At 52.7% G+C, this 14203-nt stretch overlaps 2 protein-coding genes across 3 annotated transcripts in view; one reads left to right on the forward strand and one right to left on the reverse strand.

The window, feature by feature from the left end:
• Window positions 1-1518: 1518 nt before the first annotated feature.
• TCF25 (TCF25 ribosome quality control complex subunit) lies at window positions 1519-13279 on the reverse strand. Its single transcript, XM_034426673.2, has 18 exons — window positions 12964-13279; window positions 12413-12574; window positions 11626-11700; window positions 10349-10482; window positions 9586-9651; window positions 8620-8702; window positions 7695-7825; window positions 5777-5876; window positions 5547-5640; window positions 5326-5418; window positions 4973-5078; window positions 4077-4236; window positions 3660-3747; window positions 3067-3225; window positions 2697-2787; window positions 2358-2437; window positions 2138-2210; window positions 1519-1730 (listed from the first exon to the last, which is right to left on the reverse strand). The coding sequence occupies exons 1-18, from the start codon at window positions 13180-13182 to the stop codon at window positions 1566-1568; spliced, it is 2079 nt and encodes a 692-aa protein (XP_034282564.2). The 5' UTR covers window positions 13183-13279; the 3' UTR covers window positions 1519-1565.
• A 7-nt stretch (window positions 13280-13286) lies between these two features.
• The window catches only part of FANCA (FA complementation group A), a 46849-nt gene continuing 45932 nt past the window's right edge, over window positions 13287-14203 (forward strand). The window contains exon 1 of one of the 2 annotated variants that reach the window (XM_034426652.3): window positions 13287-13816. The gene's annotated coding sequence lies outside the window, so the exon portion shown is untranslated. The remainder of the gene's footprint in view (window positions 13817-14203) is intronic. The other variant, XM_087877333.1, reaches the window with a different exon arrangement.

A 14203-nucleotide genomic window follows, 5' to 3' on the forward strand; every position in this document is an offset into this window, starting at 1 on the left:
AGGCTTTAGGTAAGGAAAGTTGGGGAGAGATTCGTCAATGAACCCAGGAACACACGTGACCTTCCTGGCATGTACCATCTGACAGGTTGAGCAGGGAAGGAGCAGCAGGTGAAGCTTCAGTTGCTCCAGGCAGTTGTCTTTGGCCTGAACCCAGCAGGGGGCAGTTGGTCTTTGAAAGGGAAGGCAGCAAATGAGCTCCGAAATTGCTGTGTTTGGGCCTCCCTGGAGCAATTGAAGAGCAAAAATCCCTTTCTCCATCACTTTACAGTGGAAGTTGCAATTTGGCTTCCAAGCACAACCAGAGACCTCCTCCTCGTCCTCCTCTCTGGCCTCCTCTGTTTCTCTGGCTCTGCTGCTGCTGCTGCTGCTCTGAATGCCCCAGCCTCTGGCGGAGCAAGGTTGACTTGGCCCTCAGAAGGGCAGGCAAGTTAAGCAGAGTCTCGGGGTTTGTGGGTTGGGCTGGCCCAGTTCCAGGAACTGGAAACGGGCACATGCCCAGCTCAGGAACAGTTGCCACCTTTCCCGCTTTGCAGGCTGTCTGGGTTTCCCTGTTTATAAACAACTCTGCATATGGGCGTGTGATGTATGTGTGCATGTGACGGATGGAAAAATGTCTGTGTACATATTGTGGGGCCACATCAGAGGCTGAACGGATCTCAAGCATTTGAAAACAAGAGGGAGGGGCTCTTCCACAGACAGCCCCCACCAGTGCAGAACAACATCATGCCGGGGTAGCCTGGCAGCCAAGCACCCTTCCTCCCTCTCACAAAGTATCAAGACTGAAAAGTTCAACCACAGTTGTGTCAAGAGTATTTTTTTAAAAAACATTTTCCTAACAAAAATATTTTCCTAACTTTTATTAATTAAAAAGTGGTGGGATGTAATCTCTGCAGCCTAAAAGAGATGACATGTTGGGTGGGCAGGTGGGACATCTTGTAATGGAGGCAGAAGAGGAGCCGTTGCTCACTCTGGCCTCCGAGCCAGAAAGGCACCAGAAGAGAGTCAGTGCTATCAATGAGGCCTCTGGAAGACGTGGGGCAGAGGACCTCAAAGGGGAGCAGCTGCTGTGCCCCTTGGCTCGCTCCAGAGCCTCTGGGGAGACGGCTGCTCCGGGTCTGGGTCTGGGTCTTCCACAGCATCAAGGGGCCTGGAACCTGCCTCCTACTGCGGCTGCCTTTGCAACTAATGCCCATCACCCACCCACCCAACTTCTCCCTGGGAGAATTTCTTGGCAAGACGGTTGTTTAGCTTTGGACAAAGTTCTGACCATCCCAATCAGGCCGGCGTTGGCAAGGTGAGGCCCAACCACGCTGCCCCTGAACTTTTCCTAAGAGAAAGGCCGTTTCCCTCCACAGTGCAACTACTTGTTGGGAAAGAAGAGAATGACAGAAGCATCTGCAGGTTTCTCCTCCAAAGAGCCAGGGAGGTTTGGAACAGTAACTGGAAAACCAAGAAAATTGGGGGGAGGCTGAGAGGGGAAGACGGAGAGGTGCGTGCAGAGGGAAAGCACAGAGGCCATTCCATATTCTTCTGTTTATTGTGGGTGGGGAGAGGGGAGTCAGAATTCAGTCCCAATCTCCCCCATCGCCCTCGGGGTTGTCATCTCGGGGGGGCTCCTGGAACTGGATGTTGGCCAGCATGTCCCGCATGGCCGCCATCAGCCGGTTCACTCCCTGGTTGAGGTTCTGCCCGGCACCCGGCTCAGCTTCTCCTCCGGCGTGAACTTCCCCCTGGGATGGGGCAGAGGGCAGGGAGACCACCAGCCAGGTCAGTCCTCCGGAAGCCTCCCTCCCTGCCCCCGATGGCTGGATTTGCTTTATCTAAGTGACTTCCATGGCCGCCCATCCCACCAGGGGATTCTGGGCAACTATCGGGGGCAAATGCAAAACCACAGCAGACAATCTGTGCCCACTCACGGCTCCAGAAAGAAACCAGCGGGCAGTATGGATCCCCAAACCCCTGGCCCAAACACCCGGCCGGTGCACCGCAGCTGCTCTAGACCCATCCCAATTGTCCCGCCTCTGCTGCCCTTCACCCCACACCCTGGCCCACGGAGGGGCACCACCCCCGCCCACCCCCAGCTGGGCTCTGGACACACCTGCTATTGCCTCTGGACCAGCTAAAAAGGGCACCTTACCTGTAAGTTGAAGTTTGGCAGCAGTGAGCGGAAAAAGAGGGATAAAGTGCTTTCGTTGGCTGGATGAGCCGCCCTGGAAGGACAAGAGGGACGTGTGGCTGAAAGGTTGGCAGAGAAAAGTGGGTCTCCCTTGGGGGCCTCTCGCTCCTGCTCAGACTGGCCAGGCCAAGCAGCGCCTTGGAACTGCCACACGCACAACACAAGTGAGAGGAGGAAATACCTTTCGGGCCTCGTGTATGAAACAATCGAGTCCAGGGGGGGCAGAGGATCAAACCCCATGATGGGCTGGGAGGTCACTTCCTTGAGAGAGGAAAACAACAGGTCAGGGGTCGTTGTGGCCACGATCGTCCAGCCTTCATCCACTGAGTAGTTGAATAAAGCATCTTTACTACCCCTGAGAAAGTCGGGCTTACAATCCGAAGGAAAAGCACAAAGGAAGACCAAAAGGGGGTCAGCCAAGCCAGACACAAGGACCGAGGATGGCTGGCTTGAATGGAAACACTTCCAGCCAAGAAAGAGAAACAGGCCAAAAGATGAGTAGCGGCATTGGATCCCTCACCGGAGGTAATGCTGCTGTGGCTTCCCTGATCTCCGAGAGGATCACGTGGCGGTAGACGTTCCTGGGTGCGTTTTGGTATCTAGCCTTTCGCCTACACAGGGAGAGAGGGAGACGGAGAGGGAGGGAGAGGGAGAGGGAGAGGATTCCAACAGTCTCCTCCAAGCAGCTTCCTCTTGCCCACCTCTTGCTCTCACAGCAGCACTGAAGCAAAAGCACCCCCAAATTCTCCACCCTCTTCTGCAGGGGCCATGAAACACAAACTCGGCTTACAGTGGGAGAAGGGACAGCGTTGATCATCCCGAGCGAGAGCAATTGGGGTGGGGGGGTTGTCACCCAGCAGGGAAAAGGCCCCAGCAATCGCCCAACTCACTTTTGTTCTGCCTCCTCCAGAACAGGTTCCTTGGCATCCACCACCCGCAGCACCTGGTGGACATTGGCCTCCAGCCAGGCCATGATGGCAGTCTCCTTCCAGAGGGCGTGGCTCCTCCCCAGGTAGAGGGAGACCAGCTGGCTCAGCGCTGCAGGCACACTGGGGCGAGTGGGGGGAGAGAGGGCTCTTAAGGAAACCGGCACAGTCGCATCCTTGGTTCCAAGGGATTAGATGCTTCTTCCATCACTGCTTTGGTGCCGCTGTTCCTGGAACCTTTCATCTCTGCTTTTCTCCCGATCCCTCTTGCAGGAGGTGAAATGAGGCCGGGGGGGGAGGGGGAGGAGGAGTTCCACAGTCTTGAACCCCCAACCTCACCAGCCTCATCATCAGCGACCGCCAAGCAAAGCTGCCTAACTTCGCTGCAGTTATTAGGAGCGGCCTTTGCTTTCCGCCTCTCCCACTGCCAAGATTTCATTTATCCTCCTCTCGTCATCAATTTCTGGCTTTCTTGCCATCCCCATTTGGCACTCCATGTCCCTCACAGTTGTGAGAGACACAACTGTGGTCCTCCAAAGGGCCCCCCTCTCCTTTACCTCAGCTGGGCTTCCAGTCCAAAGAAGGCATGGGAGGCAACCACAGGGTCAGGCTGCACACTGCACCGGTCCAGGAGGGGCATCAGGGCTGGAAGTGGGGGTGGGAGGGAAGGAGAGTCAGGGCTTTCCCTGGAGGGCAAGAGAGCTCAGGCCTCCTGATCAATGCTGGGGGCTGGGAAGGGGCTATTGAGGCACAGAAAAGGCCTTCTCAGTCCCTTCGTTCAATTTGAAGGAACTCCTCTGTGTGTGTGTGTGTGTGTGTGTGTGTTTGTACTTGCTCATGTCTAAGATGTGACACTTGGCACTTTCCTTAATTGCCAAACCCCCACCCCCACCCCCACCCCGCTCCACTCCCACCCAACGAGCCTGTTCCTCTCTGCTGCATGTGAGCTGGGCAGGTCTCAGGGCCTCACTTACCACTGGGGAACATAATTAGGGCCTGCTGAATGAGGCCGTCCGCTTGCTCCCGGGCTCGGCTTTGCTCTGCTTCAGACAGATCTTCCTGCTGGCTCAGAAAGAAATAAGCCAGAGGGACGGAGAAGGCAAAATTGGGGAGCTGGCTCAGATTCCGGTGACCCTAAGATGGGGGGAGGGGAGGGGAGGAAGAGGAGACACAGATGTGACCAGTTTGAAGAGGCAACTCCAGAGTTCTAGAAGAGAGATGGGGAAGGTGGGTGTGGGGCTGGAACAGGAGTTGGGTCTTCAGGAAAGCTTCCCCCAAACACTGTGGAGGGCTCCAAGCATCTGCCTGGGAGGAGGGCAGCGTCTGTCCTTAAAGGGGAGGCAGGAGGAGAGCAGCTGTGCCGGCCGGTTCTGTCTGCCAGAGACTGCAGAGCGGCCACTGCTGCTGGCTGAAGAGGGCAGCTTTGGGGAGGAGGGAGCAGCTCGGATCCAGGCAGACCCTTTGGCAAGGGAGGCACCCACGTGCTTCCGCTTCATCCCCCAGTCAGAGGCCTAGGAGAATTTGAAAGTAGGGCAGGCTGGCATTAAAGCGACCTAGCAGAGTTAAAAACAGGAGTAGTCAGCACCGGAGCTGTTCCTGCCTTTTCTGGCTTAATTGTTTTAAAGCTTTCTAATTAAAAGATAATTAACAGGAAGCAGGGCAGAAGAAGTCAACACCTTGGAGCGCTAGAGAGGAGGCCTGGACTGATGGCCCAAAGGGCTCCCCTTGTGGCCCAGAAAGGGGGCCAGGCAGCCAGCTGCAGATCAAGTAAAAGGGGGGGGGCACTGAGCCACACAGGCTGCCCCACTCCTTTGAGGACCGGCCCATGGTTTGTGCCGGTGGGGCTCCAGCTGCCTTGGGCTCTTCTTACCTCCCATTCCTGGAACATGCGTGTCAGGAAGGCATACTCCCTCGCTCGCAGAGACAGCAAATCCACCATCAGCAGCATGCACAGGGGGTCATTCTCCGGATCGAGGCTTGGGGGGGGGGAGGAGGGAAGATAAAAGGAACACGATTCTTTCAGGACAGCTGTCCGAAGGGAAGCTGGCTGGCCTTGGGTGGAGGGAGGACCTGCTGGCACTCCCAGGAACAGCACCCATCCCACCCCCAGAAGGCCACTAGAAGACCTTCACAACCCGGTTTGGGGGCCGCACACCCTGTCCCAAAGTGGAACTGGAAGAGGGCCGTCCTGTCCCCCCGCCTCCCTCCGAGAGCCGCCCTCACCTCAAAAGGAGCTTGCAGACCTCCAGGGCAGTCCGGGGGCAGCCTCTCCTCTCCAGGAAAAGCAAGTGCTTGAAGAGGGCCAGGTAGAAGGCTCTGTGAGGGACACCGGAAGGGGAAGGACGTCATTCCAGGGACAGGGATGGGGAAGTGGAGCCTGGCACCCAACGGTCACTGGCCAAGAAGCAGCCGCCTCCCTCCAAGTCTCCAGGGTGGTCACCCACCTGTTCTCTGGGTGGCGGTAGTCCAGCCTGCAGGTGCCGCTGGTGAGGCTGAACACGGGGTGGAAGGCGCACTCCAGGGTGTAGAGGGCTCTCTCTGCAAAACAGGCATCGTAGCCTACACACGCTGGGAACCTTCCTTTCTGGCCCAGAGCTTTCCAAGTGGTGGAACCAAACGCCACACCCCAAATCCTTCTCTCTCTTTTCATGGGCCACACCTGCCCGATTCTTACCGATCAGGTCTCTGGCCATCTCCTGGTCTTCCTGCATCCGGCACACATCACTGAGCTGCAGAAGGGAGTCCACGTGGTATGGATTCATCTGGAGCAGCAGCTGAGAAGGAAGAGCCAGACACTTGAGGACCTTCTGGAGAAGAGCAAAGCTAAGCAGGGGGGTTGCTCGGAAGGAACGGGAAAAACAGCCCCCTTTTCGCACCACTCGCTGATCCCAAAGCAGCGTTTGGGAATCCTTTGGGAAGACTTCCAAATTCAACAGGCTCCAGACGAAGAGCAGAGCATGAGTCGGCTCCATGGTCAAACCGAGTGCTTGCCTGCATTCCCGGCCCCTATCTGGCCACCGGAAGCCCTGGGCTTTCACTTGGGCTTCAGAGCCATCTTCCATTTCTTCCTCTTCACATCCCTTCTCTTCCTGAAACCTCCGCTCCATCCTCCCTCCAGGTTCAGATTTACAAAGTCCACATTCAGTAAATTTAATTAAGTATGAACCATTTTCCAGAAGTCAAATATTCCCCCTTAGGACATGGGATCGATTTTCAGTGGCACCTCGTGTCTACTTGCCACTGAAATTAGGTTGTTTTTCGTTGCTGCCAGCAGTTATGCAAAACACCCTGTGCAGCTTTCTGTGCGTCACCTTTTATCGATCCAGGAAAAGCCACCTCGTTGCCTCAAGGGACTGTGCTGAAAACAAACTCTTGTATCCTTCCCGTTTTCCAAGAACTTACATTCCTGTTTGTCAGAGAACCTGAACATCCCACAACTGCACTGAATTCCCCCTTCAGGCGCAAGGGAAAGGGGGGGAGGGGGAGCAGAGAAGGCAGAGCTGGGAGTCATTCCTGGACAAAAGGGCTTTTATCCCCCAAACCCTCCAATTTCAAAGAGCCACATTTATCCTAGCTGGAAGGAAGGAAGGGGGGAGCTCTCGAAACTCAATGTCTCGATTATCTGGCTAATATTAGGCTAAGAACAAGTTTGGCCTTTCCACGCTTTGTATTTACCATCAAACTGTTCTCCAGTTAAGACAGCTGGACCAGTTCCATAAAAGTCTCAAAGCAGAGCCTGTTCTCTGAAGCCCTGGGGAAATGAGACGCTCCTTTCCTCAAAGATGGTCAAGGTTTAAATATAGCACAAGTGTTGGCTTAGACTCCCCTTCAGCCCCACTTGCAGTCTTTGTCCTCAGTGCTTGGAAGCCCAGGTAGGAGAAGAGTGGGGTGAGGTGTCCACCAGCAGGGCTGCAAATGCAGGAGGACAGGGGAGCCTCTTCTCTGCCCTACAAGAGCCGACTCTGGCTGTTCTGCTCTCAGGGTCAGCAGAGGGAGACCACGTGCCCATTGCAGGGATGCAGACAGGGGCCTGGATGCGGAGATGGCACTCGGAACCGACAGAAAGGGCAGGAGAGAAATGGTTTCGGCATCCCAAGCCCTCACCATAAAAATAAAAATCTACCATAGCAGATAGAACCACGTTTCAAGGTCCTTTTATAAGGATATATAACTCTATTGGTTCAAATCATTGACACACATCTTGAGGGGAAGATTTAGTCAGAAAGCTACATCTCTTTTTATGATAACATTCTCTCAGAGGAGGCAGCTCAGAACAGTTTAGAATCTTCAAGGGACGTTTGTGTGGCTTCAGGGCTTCAGCACACAAACCAGGCCTCTGCTGGTGGTCTCCATGCAGAGTGGGCTGGACACAGCTGCAGCCCGAGAGGGTCACTCGATTCCTACAGCCTAGAGGGGTGGCCCATTGGGAATGGTAGGACACACAGCGTTGGAGGGCACCAACTGGGCATGGCTGGACAATACCAAATCCTGAGCAAGTCCAGAAGTCAAAGCTGGGATGGAACAAATCACTGCAGTTGGGAAGTTGGTGAATGTGAATTCGTGACTTTGGGCGTGCCTGATGGAGAACCTACCACAAGATTGTTTGGGTCCATCGATTCCACGGCATCCAAGAATTTGAACTGCACCAGCTGGTACTCCCGGTTGTGCTCAAAGGTGAAGTGTTGCTCTCCACGCCTCGTTTCTAAAAGCACCATGGATATACCTGGAGAGATTTGTTTTTTTGGGGGGGTGGGGTGGGGGAGGGAGAGAAAGAAAGAGGGTGATCAGCCTGAGTGGAATGATAATCAAGAAGCTGGAGAGTGAAGTGTTTGTCTCACTGTTTCTCAACCTTTGCTACTTTAAGGTATGTGGGCTTCAACTTCCAGAATTCTCCAGCCAGAATGGAGAATACATACCATGTATCTTAAAGCTGCCACGGTTGGGAAACAGTGGCCTACCTATCTGGAGAGAAACTAAGCTCTGGAGACAGGAATGGGTTTTTCACCCCCTTTCCAGTTGGATGGCCTTGATTACCCTCACCCCAAATGCCTGAGTCCAGATCGGAACGTCAATTGCAGCCCTTATCCACATTCCCAAGCCTGTCAGTTCTCAGCATGCAAGATTTATACACCTCCAAGCTAGAGAAATCCAGACGGGTATGTGAACATTTCCACCTATTGTTTCAGGGTTTGGTAGACACTCTTCCTTTCTTCAGGCTTAAAACAAATCTGGAATTCTCCTATGCAAAGTTGGAGAACAACAGTATGAACAGCCCATAATGCAGGTACTTAAGGAAGGAAGTATTCCTACAATTGTGAGACAACAACTAGTGCCCTATAAGGCCTCTCTTTTCACTGGCATTGGAAGAGAAGTTGGTGGCTTGTATTGCAGCCACAATACATTTGGCAGCTGCTCAGCTCTGCTACTCAGTACCCAACATGCCATCAGAACAGACAGGAGCCTTTTCCCAGTCCCAAAGTCAGCCGCGGTGTAAGAGGCTTTGGGAAGGCCTCTCACCTGTTTTGCTATGACGTGGCCAGGTGTCCTTGGGTGCTGTCAACCATGTGCTGCGTACATACTGGCGCTGCCTCTGCCTTGGCCTGGAAAGAAGAAGCTCGCTTTAAGACGTGAATTCATACATCAAAGCCTTTATCTATATTCTAGTTGCTAAGCAGCTGCAACAAAGCCCACATGGGTGGCACGGTTGTTTTCAAAGCCCTATTGATGTATCCTGACACACACACCCCGCACTCCAGGCGATCACCAGACGTTAAAATAAGCACAGCCTTGTTTTTAGAGTGAGAGAATATGGGCTTCCTTACTGGGAAAATGCAACTGTCTCTGTTCTCCAGCCAGGAAGTGCTGAAGTGAGCATCTTACAGCACCACCTCCCGATGAGCACAAAGATTAAACAGATGTAAGAGAAGAGGGAATAACCACATCTAACATCAAGGCATGTGCTTGTCCTCACATGCACGCAACGTCTGTGAGAAAGATGGATTCAAGTCTCTGTCCGAGTCCATCAAAGGAACCGGGACCAACTGATTTCTCCCCAGCAAGACACTGGGGAACCCACAGTGTGGCGCCTGCATCCTGGTGCAGGGCTGTGTGCTGGACCTTCCTCAGGGCAAGCAGCCGCCTGCGAAGGTAAAGAGTGGCACAAGAATGGATCAAGGCCCCTTCTGTCTCAGCCACATCTGAACTGTCAATGAAAACTCTCCATCCAGAACTACCATGGTCCTGGAGCGGCTCAGAGAGATCCCAAACTGATCCTTCCCTGGAGGAGACTTATGGACTGAGAATATACCATTTCCCTTCCTTCCACCACACCCAGACAAGGTGGGGCAGTCCTTGTCCCAGGCACAGTCTAGCAAATGGCATTCTCACCACAATGTTACCCCAGATTGTGACTGGTGTGGCCAGATGTTTTGCTTTCCCACATAATCCAGAGACAGGTTTCTATCTCACAACACTGGATCTCACCTCTGATCTCCCAGAACCGCCCGGGCCCCGAAGTATCTCTTCAGCTCCGTCTCTGGATTCAAGCTCCTGGAAAGTTGGGAACACAAATCTTGCCTGTCATTTAATGCCTACTTCCTATTCGATGCAGAGAACATGCTATTGTGTCCAAAACCTTGCTCACTTAAAGCCATCAAACTCAAGATACAATGTGCTTTTATTTGTATGCAAGCAGCAATTGTCTACTGGCCTCTCAGCCAAGCTTTGCCCTGTGCTGAATGGCCGTGAGCAAAAAGCAGAACCACAGTGTCAACCACTTCTACCCCTTTGGCCCCCTACATTGCAAAGGCAAGACAAAGGAAAAAGGCAGACGCAGTAGAAATTACAGCCTGATGTTGGAAGGTAAAGCCACGTGGGTCGCATTAATATTTATTCTTCCCACTAGGTCAGCGTGCCAGCCATAATGTCTCTCTGAGATTTGACCGGTGAATAAAAGAAATTTGGTTTACCAGGCCACAGGTTCCTGATTCTTTTCCTTGTCACCACTCAAGGTCAATTCAGTTTCCTTTAAATGTTTTGTCACAGGGGCACTTTAAGACGTTCATATGTGCAAGGGGCATCTCATAGGTTTGATAGCAAATATAAGAAAATAACACACATGTTGTTCCTTTTGAGCTCTCCCTTAATTTAAGATGTCTAGAGCCTCAGCACTGATGTATAGCCTCAAATTGGTCATTTTATCTACAGCACACAAGAGAGGGCTCCCCCACCACCGACGGTCTCTTACCTGTGTTCGATGTAAAGAAGAGGCCGATTATCTGTGACCAGCCTGCTCTGGCTCTGGCATGGGGGCCCACTGGAACTCTCAATGCTCAGCAAAATGCTTTCAATATTTTCCACTTGGTCATCATCTCCAAGGAACTGTTGAAAAGCAACAAAATGAGCAAAAGGGCTTCACTCTTCTCAGACAAAATCCATGTAAAGGCAAGTCTCAATGCTCTCTTGCAGGCACCCTCCTTAACAGTCCCCTTCCTTTTAATACGACCAACACTTTCTGGAATCATAGCTGCCCCATCACTGAACATAGGACAGCCATTTGTCCAGAATTGTCTGAGAATCTGCCCCAGACAGGGGTTGAAGGCCTCCTGTTCTGACCTAGGCTTCCTTAGAAATTAAACAATACAAACTTAGTCCCGGAAAACCTCTTTAATTCATACGGCTGTAAATTATTTTCATTTACAGTCTGCAAGGCTTGATAAACAGTCTTTCAGAGGAAGGTTATCAACACCCACATATCTCACGTGGAACGCTGCCAAAGAGCTAATTTCCAGATGCAGGGCAAGGCCAAACTTGGCACAGTGTCACAAACAGAATTTTCAAATCTTGAATCGGCCAGATGAACTAACTGCTTTCTGCAAAAGCTCACGTCCCATTCGCTCCTCTTTTATGTCTTATGGGAGGGCCAATCATCTCCAAGCCTTACTCCCAAGTCAACCCTGTTTCCTTAATTGTTCCTGTCTCCTGGCAGCTCTGCCATTGCACATACTGGGAACAGGCTCACGCTGTTCTTCTGCCTTGCTGATGTCAGACTCCGGAGACTTCAGAGGCAGCGAAGACCTACCAGATGGCCTTGGCCCACTCTCTGCCTCCAACTCAGAGCCATTGTCCAAGCCTTCCCCAGACTCCAGGACTGGCCCACGTTCCTCACCAATCTCCTCACTGTTTGAATCTGCTGCCAGCTCTGCTGGCTGCTGGCGGGCCACAACACCTCCAGGGCCCGTTTCAACCCTTGGATTCTGCTTGAGTTTGGTCTTGCACAGGTTTTACCTGTCTTTGTTCCTTGAATTACAAGCTCTTTCTAGTGACTAAATAGTCAAGATTCTGTAGTGCTGTAGTTATGATTTTGTAAGGGTAGCATCATATTTTAATGTTCTAATCCCACATCAAGTCTCAAATTCCTGGCAGCAAAGGGAATAACCATGACTTTTTCCACATGCCTCAACTGGGTTAATTCATTCAGCACTTCCATACAAGTGCTTAATCCCCAAACCTAATTCAATTTACCAGAGCCTCGCTTGAAGGATTCTTCTTATTCTTTCTTTTCTTCTTTTTCTTTCGTGATTTGTTGTTTGCAGTAGACTTTTAAAAATAAAAATAAAAGGTTGAAAGATGAATATAGTGAAGCATGACATGAAAAGTATGAATTTCAAACAGGTTATCTAACCCAGGAAAATGACTAAGTTTCTGTTTAGAGGCTATACTCACAAATACCCAAAAGATGTGCCAGCAGATAAAAATGCAAATAGCAGCCAAGTAATATTATACTCCATCATGTCAACATAGCAGGAAATGGAGCCCTTCACACACCCAGGACCCCAGACCCGGGGGCACAGCAAAACCTTTTGGAAGGCCAACCAAGTTGGGCCTTTGTAAACTCAGGAGAGATGATCCAGCGGAAAGGCACTATGAAAGAAAAGGCAAGCCTCCTGCTCCCCACCATTCCTTAGTCAATGGGACCAGGAGTTTGCCCATCCTGCCAGACTGGACTGGATGGGTATAAACAACTGGGAGTAGACAATCCTTCAGATAACCAAACCACGAAGGACTTTAATGGTGACAAAGAACATCTTGAATTGCATCTAGCTACCAGTGCAGACCCCGAAGCAGGGGTGTTACATTTGCCAAATTACTGATTGTAGTTTGTTGCTATTATTGTCATGAGCTGATCTGTTTGTATGCAGTTTTTTGTATAATTGTTTTTCATAACCTGTTCTATGTTGCTTTGTTTCTCATTGATGAGAAAATCAGTTTTAAGCAAAATAGGCACCGTTGTTTTTTACAGGATACTTGCCATTTGGTCCAGCTGTTCCAACTCTCCCCCATCCTCCCTCTTGTTGCTCTCTAGCCCTTCAGGTTCGGCCTCTTCAGTTGTTGGGTTGCCTCCTTCTTGCAGTCGGGAGTCATCAGTCTCCTCTTTAGACACCAGGTCCTCATCCAGTCCTTCACTGTTTATCTGCACAGGCAAGCATAAGACATAACCATCATTTGATTTCTCTTTCTCTTAACGTTACAGAGGAGAACAGGATTAGAAGAGCAAACAAGAGCGCCGTTTCTTTTCCACCAGCAGGAAACTGCCAGAGAACTCCTCCTGGGAGCAAACTTTGGGAAGATACCCCCAGTGCTACCAACTGATCGCGGCCACCCGCAATGGGCTGGAGCTGCTCCCCAACCCCTTGAAAGGCCCCGGGAGGCCCCGGCCCCTCCATACAGCCCCACAGCCTGGGGACAGACGCGATTCCGGGGCCAAGGCAGCCTCTCCGGGGGCGCTTCCCTTGCTGGGAAGGGCAGGGGGACGCCGCCCGGCTGCTAAGGGTCTCCGGCCGAGCCACGGCAGAGCCTCACCAGCTCGAAGGGGTTCGCCACGCGCTCCAAGGGCTCCCTCCGCGGGCCCCGCCGCCGCCTCCCGCCGCCGGACACGGGCGGCAACTGGTGCCCCGCGACCTCCTCGTCCTCGTCCTCGTCGCTGCCTCGCGCCTCCGTCCCGCCGACGGGCGTCTCCTCGCCCAGCAGCCCCTGCCCGCGCCACTCGCCCCGCAGCCGCCGCAGAGCCCGGCGAGACATCGCCACCCGCAGCACCCGCGCCGGGAACGCCGTCGGACCGGAAGCCGGCGGGACAACCCGAAGGAGAGCAGGGGGCCCGTCTAGGCACCGGCCCGGCGCACTTCCGCTGCGCCGCCCACGCATGCGCGGCTCGGCCCGCCCGCCCGGCTGTGCCTCGTGGAGGGCGAGTGTGGCCGCCGGTTCGGGCCGGCGAGAGGCGTGGCGAAGGCTGGGATGGCTGCGGGCAGGCGTTTTCCTCCTTTTGACTGTAAGGCGGAAGGCAGCTTTTCTCCCCGGCTGTCAGCAGTGATTATTCCTCTCGCCCCGCCTCTCTTGGCCTCCCAACAACAGCCCTGTGAGGTGGGTCTGGCTGCAAGAGAGGCAGCCACCCAAAGTCACCCAGCCGGCTTTCGTGCCTAAGGCGGGACTGGGACTCGCCGCCTCCTGGTTTCCCGGCCAGCACTTGGACCCTGCCCCGCTCCCACCAGGCCTCAGGAGGGGGTGGGGGTCGTGCAGTGGGCCCGGTCAGCCAGGGGGTCTCCCTGGATTAGATTAGAACATCCCCTTGGAGATCAGCTCGGTCCTGACTGCTGGCTTTTTGCAAAGCCCTGGAAACCTGGCTTTTGCCGGTGAGCTTGAGGATCCCAGGCCTGCGGTAGGACCCCTTAAGTGGCTGTACTATTTTGGTGGATGTGATTATCTCGGCCGTGACTTTTATGCCTTTTATGATGGTTGTTTTATATTATCTGTTTTTAAATGGAATTCTTCGTGGTGTTATATGTAGCTGTTTGCAATCCTCTTATATGTGAGATGGGTGGAATTGGAATAAATATGGCTGAATTAAATATTCTACATAATCTTATATTCAGGAGCTGAGTTGGCAGATTTTGGGCTGCTGTGTAACTATAAACACTAAGAACTTCATGAACCAGACCTTCAATATTTCCAGTCACCTCTAACCCTTCTTTATAGGAGTAGAACTTAGGATATTATTTTGTTGCAGTCCTATTAAACAATCCTTGTGGATCTATTCAAATTGAGA

Source organism: Pantherophis guttatus, chromosome 11 (genome assembly GCF_059756535.1).
Source record: "Pantherophis guttatus breed Tessera chromosome 11, ASM5975653v1, whole genome shotgun sequence".
Lineage (NCBI taxonomy): Eukaryota > Metazoa > Chordata > Lepidosauria > Squamata > Colubridae > Pantherophis > Pantherophis guttatus.